General features: G+C 37.1%; 1 protein-coding gene across 2 annotated transcripts in view; it reads right to left on the minus strand.

The window, feature by feature from the left end:
* Positions 1-4,661: 4,661 nt before the first annotated feature.
* The window catches only part of LOC109064049 (transcription factor 21), a 33,422-nt gene continuing 22,934 nt past the window's right edge, over positions 4,662-15,149 (minus strand). The window contains exons 1-3 of one of the 2 annotated variants that reach the window (XM_042750331.1): positions 6,268-6,394; positions 5,731-6,177; positions 4,662-5,102 (exon numbers count right to left, since the gene is read on the minus strand). In XM_042750331.1, the coding sequence (XP_042606265.1) occupies positions 5,013-5,102; positions 5,731-6,177; positions 6,268-6,288 (558 nt within the window). In that variant the 5' untranslated portion in view covers positions 6,289-6,394 and the 3' untranslated portion in view covers positions 4,662-5,012. Of the gene's footprint in view, positions 5,103-5,730; positions 6,178-6,267; positions 6,395-15,149 lie in introns of those variants that run through there. The other variant, XM_042750330.1, reaches the window with a different exon arrangement.

Below are 15,149 nucleotides of genomic sequence, written 5' to 3' on the forward strand. Positions count from 1 at the left end.
CAGCATTATGTAAATGCTTGGCTAAAAAGATGTGTATTTAATTGAGATTTAAACCAAGTGTGTTTATGAGAACAACTTGACACCTCAAATAATGCACAGAAAAGTTAATGTAAGCAATTTTATAATATGTATAAGTCCTCTGAGAATTGCCCTCATTCACTTTTATTTTCAAGTTCTTCAGTGTAACCTCAATTTTTTGTATTTTTAAAGACAATGAGGGACGAGTCAAAACTATTTTGTGGTAATCAATATTATGCCACAAAGGCTGTCAGCTGAACTTAACTTGTATTGAACCCATAATATTCCCTCAAAAATATTTCACACATTTAAAAACACCTGCTTTTTCTCAAAGGACAGGATTCGCAGTGAATTACTCTTCTACCGCACCACTCAATCAGTAATCACCCCCACCTGGACAAACATTTCACACCCTGTACACACGCTCACGGTTGTGTTCCTGTAACATTTACCTTGTGTGATACTTTGAGCAATTTATTCGCTGCACTTTCATCATGGTAAGAGTTTACAAGACTTCACTATCCACCCCTGGCTGCACACTTATCCAAATGAGTCAAAATACACACGCACACACACATTTACTTCAATTTAAAATACACTTTCTAATGAAACACTTAAAGAGGTGAAGGACAGTCTTTGTGTGTTTTTAATGTGCAGTAGGCTTCTGGTTTGAATTTAAAGCTCTTGAGTCTGTGCATAGGGTGGCGGGGGCAGTTAAGAAGCTGGTAAATTTCACTCAAATGGAAGTAGTTTAGCCTTGATTCACCAGACACAGGCGCACACTACATATACAGACACAGATGTGGGTCTAGACTTGTGGGGGGGGGGTGCCTTCTACAACAATGTACTCATGTTTTTTTGGAGTGTGACTTTACAGCTTTATTTTAGTTTTTGAAATTATTAATTTCATAGCAGATATGCAGATACACATACGTACACGATTGCCATGAGATCATACTGTAGTTGATTTTCTGCAGTCTTACTGCCACCCAATGGCCATTTTCTTGAACTCTTGGTGACACAATTTAGAGGTACTGTGAACAACTGTATTATAGCTCCCTCTGCAGGACACGGTCGACCTTCAGTTTAAATATTGCATTTCTGCATGAAAGTGGGTCCAGCACTGAACGTTTCACGACACATTGCTGTAAGGATCAAAATAAATAAATAGCTAAAAAAAACGTCAAAAAATACAAGATTAAAGTTTGACAAAAAATATTTATATTAAAAAAAAATTATGTAGGATTTACTTTGAAACCATTTTGTCTCAGAAATTGCTAGTAATTTTTTTTTTTTTTTTTACAAATAATTACAAAGAAGCGGCAAGTAACAATTAATTTCACTCCAATTATCATTGCATTATTAACCACTTTTTTAAAACAGTGTAATAATACCCCCCCCCCCCCCCCCCCCCCCCCACTTAATAATACCCCCCCAAAAAAAAGAAAAAAAAATATCCCACTATTATGTAAAAACCTAAAGCGTTTGCTAATAATTAATAGTCATTAATAGGTAATATTGATTAATGAATTAGTGATCCCCATGAATTGAAGCACCACTAGAGATTATAGACATTAGAGATAATAATGGAGAGAGAAAAAAAACCCCAGAATATTACGTCATAAACTTTTTATTTCGGTTTTATTTATAATCAATCATTTATACGATTTTTTTAATGAGTTTACAGAGTTTAAATCTGCATCAGTAATAATTCAAAGTGGTTCAAAAAGTGCCAATCAGCACATCACTGCAGTTGGTAGTTTGGATTTACTTAAAATGTAGGACAATTAAATGTCTTATTTTAAAAGCTTTTCCGTTTTAGTAGATTATTTTTTTTTTTTTTTTTTTTTGTATATGCTATAGGCTTCTCTTGCACCAGCAGACCTACAGTGAAACAAACTCGTGCCTTCGTTACTCTGCGGTGCACTTAGTCCTAATCCAGCCTGTAAAATGAATACATAATGCTGCAATGTTGGTTTTCACGTCTCTGATGTAACCTACAGTAGTGAGACTGATTGAGCTCTTCAGTCGCTGTTCAGTGTCTAGGTGCTGAAACCTGTTATGTCATGATTGATGCAGTTTCCCCCACCGCACTCACAAAAGAACATTTTAAATGGTCTTGGTCATTTAGGTTCTGTGTTGTTTTATGTTAAGTATAAATAAAGTTAAGCCACAAAAAAACCTATTAAAGGAACGGAGTTTTGAGTGAAGGGTGACATACCAGCTCAGATGCAATCCAGACACGAGCGGTTTAACATTAGCCGTTTAAAACCAACGTCTAAGATTCATCATAAACTTTAGCTGACACACACACGCACTCTTATCTGGCCGTTCTTAGTTATGTGCATCTAGAGCACATGCCAATGTTCCCTCTCAAGAGACTTTAGGACTATAAAAGAGAGCTTTGGGCAGCCGTCCAACAAAACAATTAGCCATATTCCCGAAGCGCATGGGAATCCAGGGTCCACTTTATCTTTCTAATGAGCGCCCCTGCCTCCTCCTCCTCCCGCTGCCGGGGAGAGCGCAGCTGACCCGGCCAGTGTTCAGTGTTCTCTGCGGTGGTCTTGCGGTGATGGAGCGCCTCGACTCATCCGTGCTGATATATATATACGATGAACGTGCGCTTCGCACAGGAAATAAGGGGAACTCCTTCAAATAATAAAAAAGGCTTTCTTTTGATTTTCAGATGATGACAGAAAAAGAAGACCAAGAAGGGGAGAAAGAAAAGATCGTTCTGTCTTATTCTCTGAGGGGAGGTGAGGGGAGCTTTCCAGCGTCCGTGAGAAAAAGATGTCCCATAAAACGTATTAGCGTGAGACATAATTTTTTTTACATCCTCTGGAGTGCCTTTAAAAGTCTACACAGAAAATGCCACTTTAATTGTCTCAGTAGATTGAGACAATTTTATAAAAAGAACAATAAAATAAATGGAAATAAAAAATGTGTTGTACAAAAAAAGGCGATATAAAAATAGAAATTTCTAAATAGAAATCAAGTTACTCCTCCAATGGTTGCTAAAATAACAGGCTGCAACTAGCCTACACCTGTATTTGCAAACGATGATATTATGAATGATGAACAATATTAATATATTAACCAAATAATCCAAAAACTAGAAAGAAAATGTTTTTTTTGTGTCTGTGTGTGTGTGTGTGTGTTAACAATACTTGAAAATATTTTGTTTTACAATATAAATTGCACAGTCAACCATAGGCCTACTTATATTTTAAAAGCTCCTATTAAGTAGTTAAATACGGACTACAAATAATCACTATATTAATTGATCTATAGAGAGAGAGAGAGAGAGACCAATCGCACAGGTTATATATGAAACGCAAAACACACAAACAAAAAACCACAAAAAAAGTTGACGAATTGCTAGCAACTTTTTTGTTGTTTTTTGTTTGTGTGTTTTGTGTTTGATATATAACCTGTGCGATTTAAGTGAAATTGAACGCAAAATCGCATTAATCATTAACCACCATGCTAAAAGCAAAAGGATATTTCTTTGGGAACCCAATTAGCCTTCAGGATAGGCCTTCAAACTGGTGTCATGACAGCTCTGTATTAATAGGCTAATTAATGTCTTACGCCAGTCTGGATTTGCCATTAATATATGCTCAAATAATGCCGAATATTATTGTTGATTTAAAAAAAAAAAGTCAAAACATAATAATTAAAAAAACTAACAAAAACAAAGCACAAGCCTATAACTAAATAGCCTAGTAACCGACACATCTCATTTAAAACCCTATAAGGTCTAAAATATGAGTATAAAAAGTATTCCTGTAATCATATCTTATTTTAAGACTTATCAGAATATTTCACAATGTTTAGAGCTGCTTTATTGCCCGAGTGTGCATAAGCCTCCCTCGCTCTCAGCATATGTTTGTATTAAAAGTGTTTGTTGGATGATGGCGGCGGGTTTGTTATTGTCTTGCGCCATCAAACCGTTTCGTCTCACCGCGCGGATTTCTGTAATTCTGCGAGAGAACAGTGATGACTAGTTTAATGTGGAATACAGTTATATACGCGGGGGCAGTGTTTTTCTAAGCTGTGAGGCCGCGGCGTGGCTGTGACATCGGGCGTCCCATCATCGGTAATTCCGGGTAACTCGTGCTCTCGCGCCCCTCAGAGGAGTGATGCATAAATATCTGTCCGCGCGTTATAAACACAACGGTCACAACCCCGCGAGAAATTAAACAACGGCTGCACAGTGAGATTAAGAGCCGCTCGATTTACTGATCTAAAAACAACTGACCTTAAACACGGACCACGTCAGACTACATTTTTTTCTGGCCTGACTACTTAAAAAAATTCAGAGTCGGGGGAATTAAAAGTGTTTTTGGTTTCTCGATCTCTGTTAACTCAGGAGCGCTCGCTCTGATTTCCAAAATGGTTAAAGCCACGTTTATCTGATGACAGATATATCATGATAAAGAGAAGCTTTACGTTTCTTCCGATTAAGGGAATTAATCATGTTATCTTCTGCAGGCAGGGTGACAGGGTGACACGTCTTTTTTGCAAGAAATCTTGAGAGAAAAAGGTGGGGCGAAATGATAACAAGGTTCACACAGGTCAAAGCAAAGTGAATAAACATGAACTCTCTGCCCATGCTCGATCAACGAGGTAACTTGCACCACTTGAAACTATAACATTTTTATTTACAGTTATTCTAATGCCAACAGCAAAGGCGCATGATGTTATGACACTGCGTCACCAAAGCCTTATGTATAATGAATCTCGTGTTTTTAATAAAAAGTGTTGACGGAATCTTTATAAAAACAGTTGCATAAAATCACACATTGTTGCCTTGAACCAGCAAGGCCCACGTGTCTATTTAAATAGATATTAATGTCTCTTTACAGGAATGCGAGTGAGGATGTTGTCCCCAGTTATTCCCACTCGTGTGTTAGGATAGGAGATGACGTGTTATTCTTTTTTTTTAATTAAAATATTTAAAATAGGTCCATGTTTTAAGTTCATCTAGTGTCTCAGGAAGCTGTAGTCCCACATAAACGTGTAGAATTCAGCATTTCTTTGAGTTCATTTTCTGGTTTGCCCGCCACCATAAATGGCCACGTCTGTGGAAAAAAAATATGAATGAAAGTTCAGTTAAAAATCGGTAAACACACCAAATAAATGTGAAATGATAACTTATGTTTGCTTTTTAAATTTATATATGGTAAACACAACCTACATAAAGTAGCTATATAGCCTACACTGAGGATATTCCATAGCATTTTGTCAAGTACTACCGTCTATAAAATAAAAAGCAAGATGGTATCGGTCAAGAAGCATATCATTTCTGAAGGACTAATAATTTCCAGAACATGTCTAAAGTATTTTAGGCCTGATATTTTACAATTTATACTCAAATTAAATTTCTGTCTCCAATTCGTTTGAAATAAATTCAAAACAATTCAACGCACTAAAACTTGAAGTTTAATTTTTGCCTCCATTTCGTAAATGTAAATGTAAATTAAAAGTGTTGCCAAAGTCAACATTTGGAACACTGAAAGTCGAATTTGCACCGAATTTTTAAAACTCAAAAATGAATAAAAATGACAGAAATTACTTGTTAAATGGCTGGAAACAGATTTTGATATAATAACAAAAACGTGTTACATTGTACATACTGTATTGACCATAAACGGATCTTGCTTACTGGGATTTATTTTCTTTTTCAAACAGGGTGTAAAAGTCTCTCACCAGATTGACTGGATGTATGTAGCCACTCTCGTATTTGTCGTTGGCGAGTATCTGTCGCAGGTGCGCGATGTAGCTGGAGGCCAGCCGTAGCGTGTCCAGCTTGGAGAGTTTGGTGTCCGGCGGAACCCACGGTAACGTCGTCTTCAACCGGGAGAAGGCTTTGCTCAGCACGCGCATCCTCGCCCTCTCGCGCGCGTTCGCCGCGTTCCTCTGAACCTGCTTGCCCTCTTGGGCCACACCATTAGGCGCCGATTTACGCATGGCGGCTGATTTGCGCCGTTTCCCCGTACATTCTGTAACCGATGCCCCTTCGCAGTTGGAACTGTCCTCCGTGCTCTCGTTTGAAGTCCCCGGATCCTTACCGGAACCGAATTTCAAAAGACCATCCAGCAGCTCAGACTCGTGAAATTCATCCACATCGCTGATGGAGCCGGTGGACATGTTGAGCTGGAGACGGGGATGTAGTGGAGAAAAGGTAAGTCTGAGCAGATGCGAGTTTGTGGCTCTCTAAAAGGACCTTGAGATAACGCGACTTACTTTGGAGCAGAAACGCGTCATGCGCGAGCTGAGGATGAGGGTAACCTAACTCACAAGCTGAAGGATCTTACCATTTATCTCTCGTGCTCAGGGGCGTAACCCCCGCACGCGGCAACATTCTCCTAGTGGAGGCACACACTAAACCTGCACAGATCATCACAATGGTGCACCAGTTTTGCAGTGATATAGTGTTATGTTGTCATTTATCACGCATGCAAGTATATCTATATATAGGATATCATTCACGGTGCATTTTTAGGCTATTCTGCATAATAATTTGGTGTATTATACTATAATATATTATAGTATAGTATAAGCATAATTAAAGTTTTACTTAATTTGTAATAAAAGTATTATTTAGTATATCTTTATACTACAAGTTATCCAATGGCAGTAAAACCACAATGAGCATCCATTCATTAAACAGAATAATTTTTTAAACAGTTAATTGTAAATGTTTCCTATAAAATTAATGTTTTTCAGAGCACAATTCAGCCTCTTCCTTTCTCAGTATTAGTAAAACATTTTGCCCCCCCCCCCCCCCATTCAGTTAAGAAACGTAATTTTGACAAGAAATGTAATTTTCATATTCTTAATTTAAAATAATTGTGTAATCATCAGAACTGAAAAACTGTAACAATGTTCAGTATATCCAATTTAGATTCAATTATTAAAGCAACTAGCTGTATTTATTTCCAAAAACGTTTTTAATTGTTTTTTTTTAATCTGTTGGAATAGTAAAATAGCTACACATTTATATTGTATAACTGCTGACAGACGTTAATGTTTGTGTTCACGCTGAGCATCACTTGCACAAGCTCTTAATGTTGTGGAGTTGTCAGGTGGCATTTGACTGAGGATTTTAATGGTCGGTCTCTGACCGGGAATAACGGTTGTGCGCGCACTGCAACAGTGGGATTCATAAAATGGTACAGTGGTGACCCCACGCGTAATCGCGCATTGCTCATGGGAGAGTCCGTGCAGCTTTCAGCACCAATGCCCTATAATAGGATCCCACGAAAAGCGTCTCAAATGGCCCATTGGCGCCTCCGGAGGGGCACGTGAAATGGATACTCCGCGTCCCCAAACCCCATGTTTTGCTTTTTTAATGATTCCCCACACCGGTCTCTAATACAACCGACTAATTCAAGCCAAAACATCCCGATCTGTGCGAGCTCTAAGTGGCGCGGCTGAAGGCAACTCGAGTGGTTTTAAATCAGGTGATGATTGCTACGACACACGCGGGGCATCTGCTCTCCTCTCAGCATGCTAGTCAGTGCCCATCATCCTTAGATGCACTTAGTTATAGCTACGCACAGATTAAACGAATGTGTAAAATTACAAAAAGAACGAGACGTTCACGTGCTAATTGCAAGCTTATAGAGATTACCAAAGAAGGAGAGAGAATCTCCAGAGATCTGCCCTCTGACACCTCAGAGTTCCGGTGTCTCACAAACAGCATCCCTCCTCTCTCTCTACCACAGCAAATTACCAAAGGTATTTTAACCTTGCCATAGTCCTTAACCTGACAGATGAATGGACAGATCTTGTTTCTTGCAGTGGCATATCAGGTTTTACAGAGATAAAAGGTGTGATAAATCAAATAGAGTTGTTTTCAATTATCTTAAACTGAAGTAATTGAAAGAAACTTTTCAGATGCTCAGTGCAGGTATATAAAAGTATGAGGATATGGCAATAGGGCCAAACAGTCTTTCTGACTGCGAGTCTCTCTATCTCTCTTCCTCCCTGGGTGGGCTGGTCAAATGAAAATAAAAGCGGGATATAAGATTAATCGTCCTGTCCTGGTGCAGCATTATGTGAAGAGCTTAAAATAGCCACTGTTTTCCACATTCACTCTCAGACTGAGCTCTCTCATATTCCCTGACACTAAAACCCCAAAAGGTAAACAGACAGCCTAATACAGAACAGTTCATATACTGTATTCAATAACATTATGTAATGTATTAATAACATTATAAAAGGAACTCAGGTGTGACCTACAGAAATTATATTTACATGTATAATTTTTGATACATTATTATTAGTCATATTTTGCAACATTCATAATCAGATATCTACAGTGAAATAAAAAATGCATAAAAAAATCTAAAGAAATTGTTGACAAATCAAATACTGCAATTTTTGTTGTTGTTAATAATAAACAGAGACTGTATGGCCATAACCACATACTGCTGTTTTTTAATATGCATGCACTGAGCAATTAACTATATATATATATATATATATATATATATAAAAAATATTTTATATATATATGTTTATATGTTTAAAATAACTGAAAACAATTAACAATATAACAAAAAAGAAGAAATATATATATATGTGTGTGTGTGTGTGTGTGTGTGTGTTATTTTTTGTTAAATGAGAAAGTATTAAGTAGGCATTACAAATAGAATCTTTAGAAATAAATATTTTAGAAAGTAAGGCAATTAGGTTTGAGTAAATGACTACTGAAATAAAGTAAATGATTGAGTAAATGATTTAAATTAAATAATACTCTACATAAGAAACTAAAACTGCCAGCAGGTGGCGGTAAATGTCTTCATGAGTCATTTATTAATTCATTCGATTTGTTCAAACGACTGATTCATTCAGGAATGAAATAAATGGCTCTCTTTATGAATGGGCCTTTGAATCATTGGTTCACACAATTCTTTCAAAAAGCAGATTTATTCAGAAGCTCGGAGACGCACAGCAGTTCTGCTGTGGCTTTATAAGTAATAGGTTTTTGTTGGCAAAACTGAGCAAAAAAAATGACAATACTGTGTTTAAAATATAACACAATATTAGCTTCTTATTTACTGAACTGTTGTATAAAATAACATTTGCACTCATGGTATTCGACAGCACTGGTGTGATATCGCTTATGTGATATAAATATGAGACAGAAACTCATACAGGAGCATTTTTGCCCCAATATCTTGGATTTTAGGGCATAACTGTATTTATGGAGTTGTTGTCCTTCATCATATTTGTCAACAGTCAACTGTATGAAATGTAAGATGACATACAGGTCTGGGGGCGGGGCCAGTGCGTTAACGGTGTTAAAATATTTTAATAGAGTTATTTTTTCATAACTAATTAAGTTAATGCTGAAACAAACAGCCCTAATATATATATATATATATATATATATATATATATATATATATATATATATATATATATATATATATATATATATATATATATATATGTATATACACACACACACAGACACACACACACTGTAATGCCTGAGCTGATTTTAAGTAAATTATTAATAATATAAATCAAATTATCTTAATTATATAAATAAAAATAACAGCACAGGCATAACAAAATACAAATTTTGCATGCATTTTATAATATATGGAAATAATGACCATATATGATATTTATTTAAAAAATCTTTTGTAATCACTAACTGCATTTCATTTGTCTTTCAGTTTCTCTGGTGTAATGGTGACAGACAGCAACAGGTGAGCAGCAGTCTTTGTAAATGAAAAATGATTGAACATATGCAGCAGAATGTGAAGTTCTCAGTGGTGTTAGTGGGGATATCACTAATTAGCTGTATAGGGTCAAAGGTTAGTGGAAACTGGACACTCACATGTCCACATCCGACTTAGAGCTCAAGCACATTAAAAGTGTTATTCTTTTATACTGAGATACACACTCACAAACAAAAAGGAGAGGCGGTCACCCAACTCGCAAGATGACAGATAACAGCAACTGCACACACACTTAATCTTACATGTACTTCAACGACACACTCTATGCAATGTGGCAACTTACAAATGGCAGTTCTAGGCCAGAACTAAACTCTAGGACGGGAAAAAATTAAGTGACGACCCTGATAAAAAATAAAGAGATGAATTAGAATAACAAAAAAAACAATGATTTACTGGCTTGAATACAAATTATCCAGTTAGGCAGCTCCTGGGTCAAACATTGCGGAGTCGCTTAATAAAAACATAACACCTCATGAAAGACTTTATACTGACAAACTGTTTAATATAGACAGATGGTGTGGTTTTAAATGCTGCTTAAGGACTCTGTTTTAAAAGAGGAAGCCTGACACATACAATACTGTGGAATGTATGAGACAAATCTGTTGGCTAGCGAAGATGTAGCTTTTTGTTTAGATAATCTTATACAGTTAAGTCTGCGCATCTGACCTGTAGGATGGTTACTGTGTCACAAGAGACACGGACGCAAGCGAGGAGAGAGACGAGGGCATGGAGTGCAGTCTGGGATGAACGCTGACCTGGAATGGATCGGCTGTCTGATATTATCAAGATGTCTTGCAGCTGTGTATGTGTTGTATTTGTGGATGTGTGTGTGGCTTGTGTTTATGTTTGTGTGTGTTTTGGGGTAGGGAGGCTGGGAGTGGCAGTGTTACTCCCCTGCATTGGAGCTGCAAACTGCTAAGGTCAATGTCCACAGTCGGAATGCACAAGTGTTTTGCCTTGTCGCAAAGTTTTAGGGAGGACACAACAACGCCGGACATGAATACTTGAAAAGAAAAATCACTTTAAACGATACAAGGGAGATGAAGTCTTAGGTTCTTTGGCAGGTGTTGCTCAAAACAAAGTCAAACCCTTACAGTGTTTATCAATGGTCAACGATGCAGTCTTTGTAAGTTATTGCACAAAGATGGAAACAATAATTCATCTTTGGGGTGTATCTATTGTTGTAAATCTGTGATGTGCTGAATTATTCCCTAGAACAGTGAATTTTTTCAAGCAGACAAACATAAACATTCAAAATAATGTTCTAATAAACACATTCCACATTCAGATGTCAAAGTGCATGAAGCCATGGAAACACACACACATACACATACACATATCAGGGCCCATATATTGTCAAATATGTATCTGTTTTTCGGTCTCCAAATTAATATAGCATAATGTGCAATGTGGCTGGAATCATATATGGTTTTACAGTTTTAAAATAAATACACTGAATAGTTTTAATAACATTTTAATATCCCTACCTGTTTTTATTATCCATACCTTCAATTACAGAGTCAGTGAGGCCAAAAGATTTAAGGTTCTTTCTTTTTAATTTTAATATATAATAGAATATAAAATAAAAATATATATTTTAATTTTTGAATTTTTATTATATAATTTTTTTTATTAAATTAATACACACACACACATACATCTATATATACACACACACACATATTTATATATATATATATATATATATATATATATATATATATATATATTATATAAATAATAACACAATGGGAATGGAATTTTTTTACACACTGATTTAAACTCTGGATTTTTTTTTTTTTAAAAGCTGGCATTCTATCCAGTCGGAAAACAGTTCAGAATGTAATAATTCTCACTAGGCAGTTCTTTTAAAGATGTGTTTATATAAAAGGCAGGCAGGCTTTCTTACACTCACACACTCTGGGTTCATCTTAAAGCTGTACATGTGGGGACGGCCGGACAGATGTGGGGTCACCCCAAAGCTGTGTTTATGGGAGATTGAGCCGAAGGTCTGATAAATCGATCGTGTGAGGCCGAGGTTATTTACATTATATCTCTCACAAGGCCAGAGATAAACGACTCTCTCCTCTATATGAGCTTCATCACACTCAACCTACTGCTCCTCTTCTCATCGCTTAAAGTCTATGCTCACACACACGCTCAAACTCACCAGGTGCATGAAACTTCATACTGTGAAAACTATGATGGAGACAGAGTGGGACAGATAGGAAGAGAGAGGCCGACATGGAAGGATGCGATCTTTGTGCATGCGAGTACTGTGGGAGGGAGTCACATGGGACAGTTTTCAAATGAGCAGAGCCAGTACAATCTATAAAGTTAAAGGTTTCTGTGTCCACAGAGAGCATGTTATCATCAAGATGAGAGTACAGACCAGTGAGGACAGCTCAGACAGCTAACAACCCCCAAACTTCCCAGCAAAACTCCACTATCAAACCTCCTGTGTCCAAAGATTGGAGATATCCTGTCTGTGTCACTCTCAGCTTCATGTCTTCCCTATTAGGCTCTGGAAGAACCCTTTGGTTCAGATATATCTAGTCAGTGAAATGCAGCCTAACTGTTTTTAACAACACCCTTTGCAACCATCCAAAGCACCCTATTTATTCAGAATACCTTAGCAACCACATAGTAACACCCTGGGAACCACCCACACCATCATAGCATTGCCCTAGCAATCACTGGGATTATAATTGTTAACTAAACTAAAACTATTAAAACATTTTTGATATTGTTTTTAAATAATTTTGAAATTAAGCTGTAATAAAAATTTAAATAAATTACAATTTATATATAAATATAGTTACAAATTTTGATTATTTTTAGTATATTAAAATATATGGTAAAAAAATATATAGTTTAATAAGCTAAAACATTTTTCATAATTTTGAGATTAAATTGTAATTAATTTTGAAATAAAGCTGAAATAAAATAATTAAAATAAAATGTAAGTATTAGATGAAAAATCTTCAACTTGACAATAACTGAAATAAGCTAAATCTACTAACTGGAAATAAATAAAAACTAAAGCTTAAGTAAAAAACAAAAAACCAATTGTAATATATAAAAAAAAAAGATTAATTTAATTAAATTAAATTAAGTTCATTTAAAATATTAATAAATAATAAACTATAATAGTATAGGAAAATCTCTTGGCATCCACTCAGAAATATGTTTGTTTTTTCCTAGAAACAGTACACAAGTTGAAATAAGCTTTTATAAAAAGAGATTATATTTGACGCAAATAATCCTAAACTACATTACTAACACTGACAAACTTCTGTTTTCCTCTCACATATACTGTACATCTGATATTTCTCATCATTAGTGGCTGTGTTTTTGCCAGTCGGCCCATTAGTTCGTTTCGTAATGCTGCATCTGTGACTCATAGCTCAAACACTACAAACACACACAGGGCCGGCGCTCCGCACACGCACATCACGCACTGCGCGTAGGGCACCAAGTGCTTGGGGGGGCACCAAAAATCGTAATGCTGCGTATGTGTCTTATAAATAGGCTACTAGTATAAATAACAAATAAAATATTTCTAAAAGCATGTTAATATACAAAAGCAATACAAAAGTAATAATCTCTGTGCCAGTCTCCCTCTGGTGCCCCCCTTCCCCACCTCCCAGTGGTCTGTTCGATTATGCCTCAATCAATGTCAAATTTGGCAGACACCGACCTCAGACATGGCCTCGAAAAGGCACCAAGAGTCGGGGGCGGAAAAAAGAAAAAGGAAGAGACAGCGGGATGATGCTCGCGCGTCGCTTGCAGGTAAGACAATGTTTTAAATAAAAATGTTAGTTTTGTAGCCCTTGCGTTGTAGTATGCATGTCCAGGGGTGTCGGCGCGTCCGCGTCGCTAGTAGTGCAAAAGATCCGGGGCTTTTAGCCCTGCATGTTGAGTCTTTTATTTTAACGGGGTCCGGGGAATTTGTGAAACTTGGGCTGTTAAAGATGCAGTTTGTTTGAGAAGGAAAGGAAGGCCAATTGTTGGGGTCCTCATCGTCATATTTGAATGACAAATAAAGCTAATTTTCCCCGTACGTTACAGATGTGTCACGTGTGCATATAGATATTAGTGCAGAACGTTCCCTATTGTAATTTCTTCGCTTCAATACAATGTCTATCTGCCTCAGTCTGAACTTTAGAAAAACCCTGCAACTGAACGTGATGTGATTTTGCCAAATTAGACCGCTTAGATAAAGATTTTTCGTTGTTGTACTATGGCTGTCACAGTTGCCTCTGCTGAGCGAAGCTTTTCAAAGCTCAAACTCATCAAAACGTACCTGCGTTCATCAGTGGGGCAGGAACGTTTAAGTGGTCTGGCTGTCATCAGCATCAATGGGGACGTGGCTCAGAAACTGTCATATGATGACCTGATAGCTGATTTTGCAGCTAGGAAATGTAGGCGTGTGCCTCTGTAGGGCCTCTGACAACTGATGGTAGTGAAAATGTTTAATATAGTTCTATAGAATAGCAGAATGGTCTCTTTATAGAGATGTAGTCCCTCTGTTGAGTAATTTCTACTGTGCAGTTATGCATGGTTATATGCAGTTTAAAATGTGCACTTTAAAATTCATACTTGATAAAATTCATACACTTATACTGTTATTTGCACTAAACTTTTTTTGCACTTTTAATTTTCTGTGTTTACATTGTTCAGTTCCAATTATTCATTTGCAGCAGTTATTTTGGAAGTAAAGAGAACCTAACTAAGAAATTCTGAATGGTAGTTATTTCTTTGGTTGGTGGGTGGGTGGGTGGGTGGTTGGTTGGGTAGGGGGGGGGGGGGGGGCACCGCCAAGCATTTGTGCTTAGGGCACCCAAATGGCTAGCGCCGGCCCTGAACACACATATTAAACTCATAATGCAGCATCATACTTCCATCAGTCTGTTTGACAAGCCTGACACCACTTGTTTACATCTACAAACAGGAATTAATATCATGCAATAAAAATGAGAGGAGGGAGATGTTAAAGTGAAAGATTTAGATAGATAGTGTTTTTTTCTCCTCGTCAGAGGTCAAGGGTCAGGTTTCCGATAGAAAAGTCATATTTTGAGGTCTACTGTTTAATGTGATGGGTTTTGCATTCATACATGTTTGCATTTGCGCCCACATTCACTCCCCACACTGTCTTATCACCAAAAATTATTCTGAAAACAGTGCCTGCCAAACAACATTATGGTAATGAGCGGTTTTGAGGTTGGTTCTGACCCACTCCCAGGAAGCCTTGATATCAGTATGGCTCAGATGGAGTTCTCTTGGGCATCTGCAGCACTGAGCTCACGGCGTGGAGCTGATAACCAGGCGGAGAGGCAGACTGGAGTCCGCCGAGTGTCTGCCCAG

The sequence above is a fragment of the Cyprinus carpio genome, chromosome B23, assembly GCF_018340385.1.
Source record: "Cyprinus carpio isolate SPL01 chromosome B23, ASM1834038v1, whole genome shotgun sequence".
In the NCBI taxonomy this organism is placed as follows: Eukaryota; Metazoa; Chordata; class Actinopteri; order Cypriniformes; family Cyprinidae; genus Cyprinus; species Cyprinus carpio.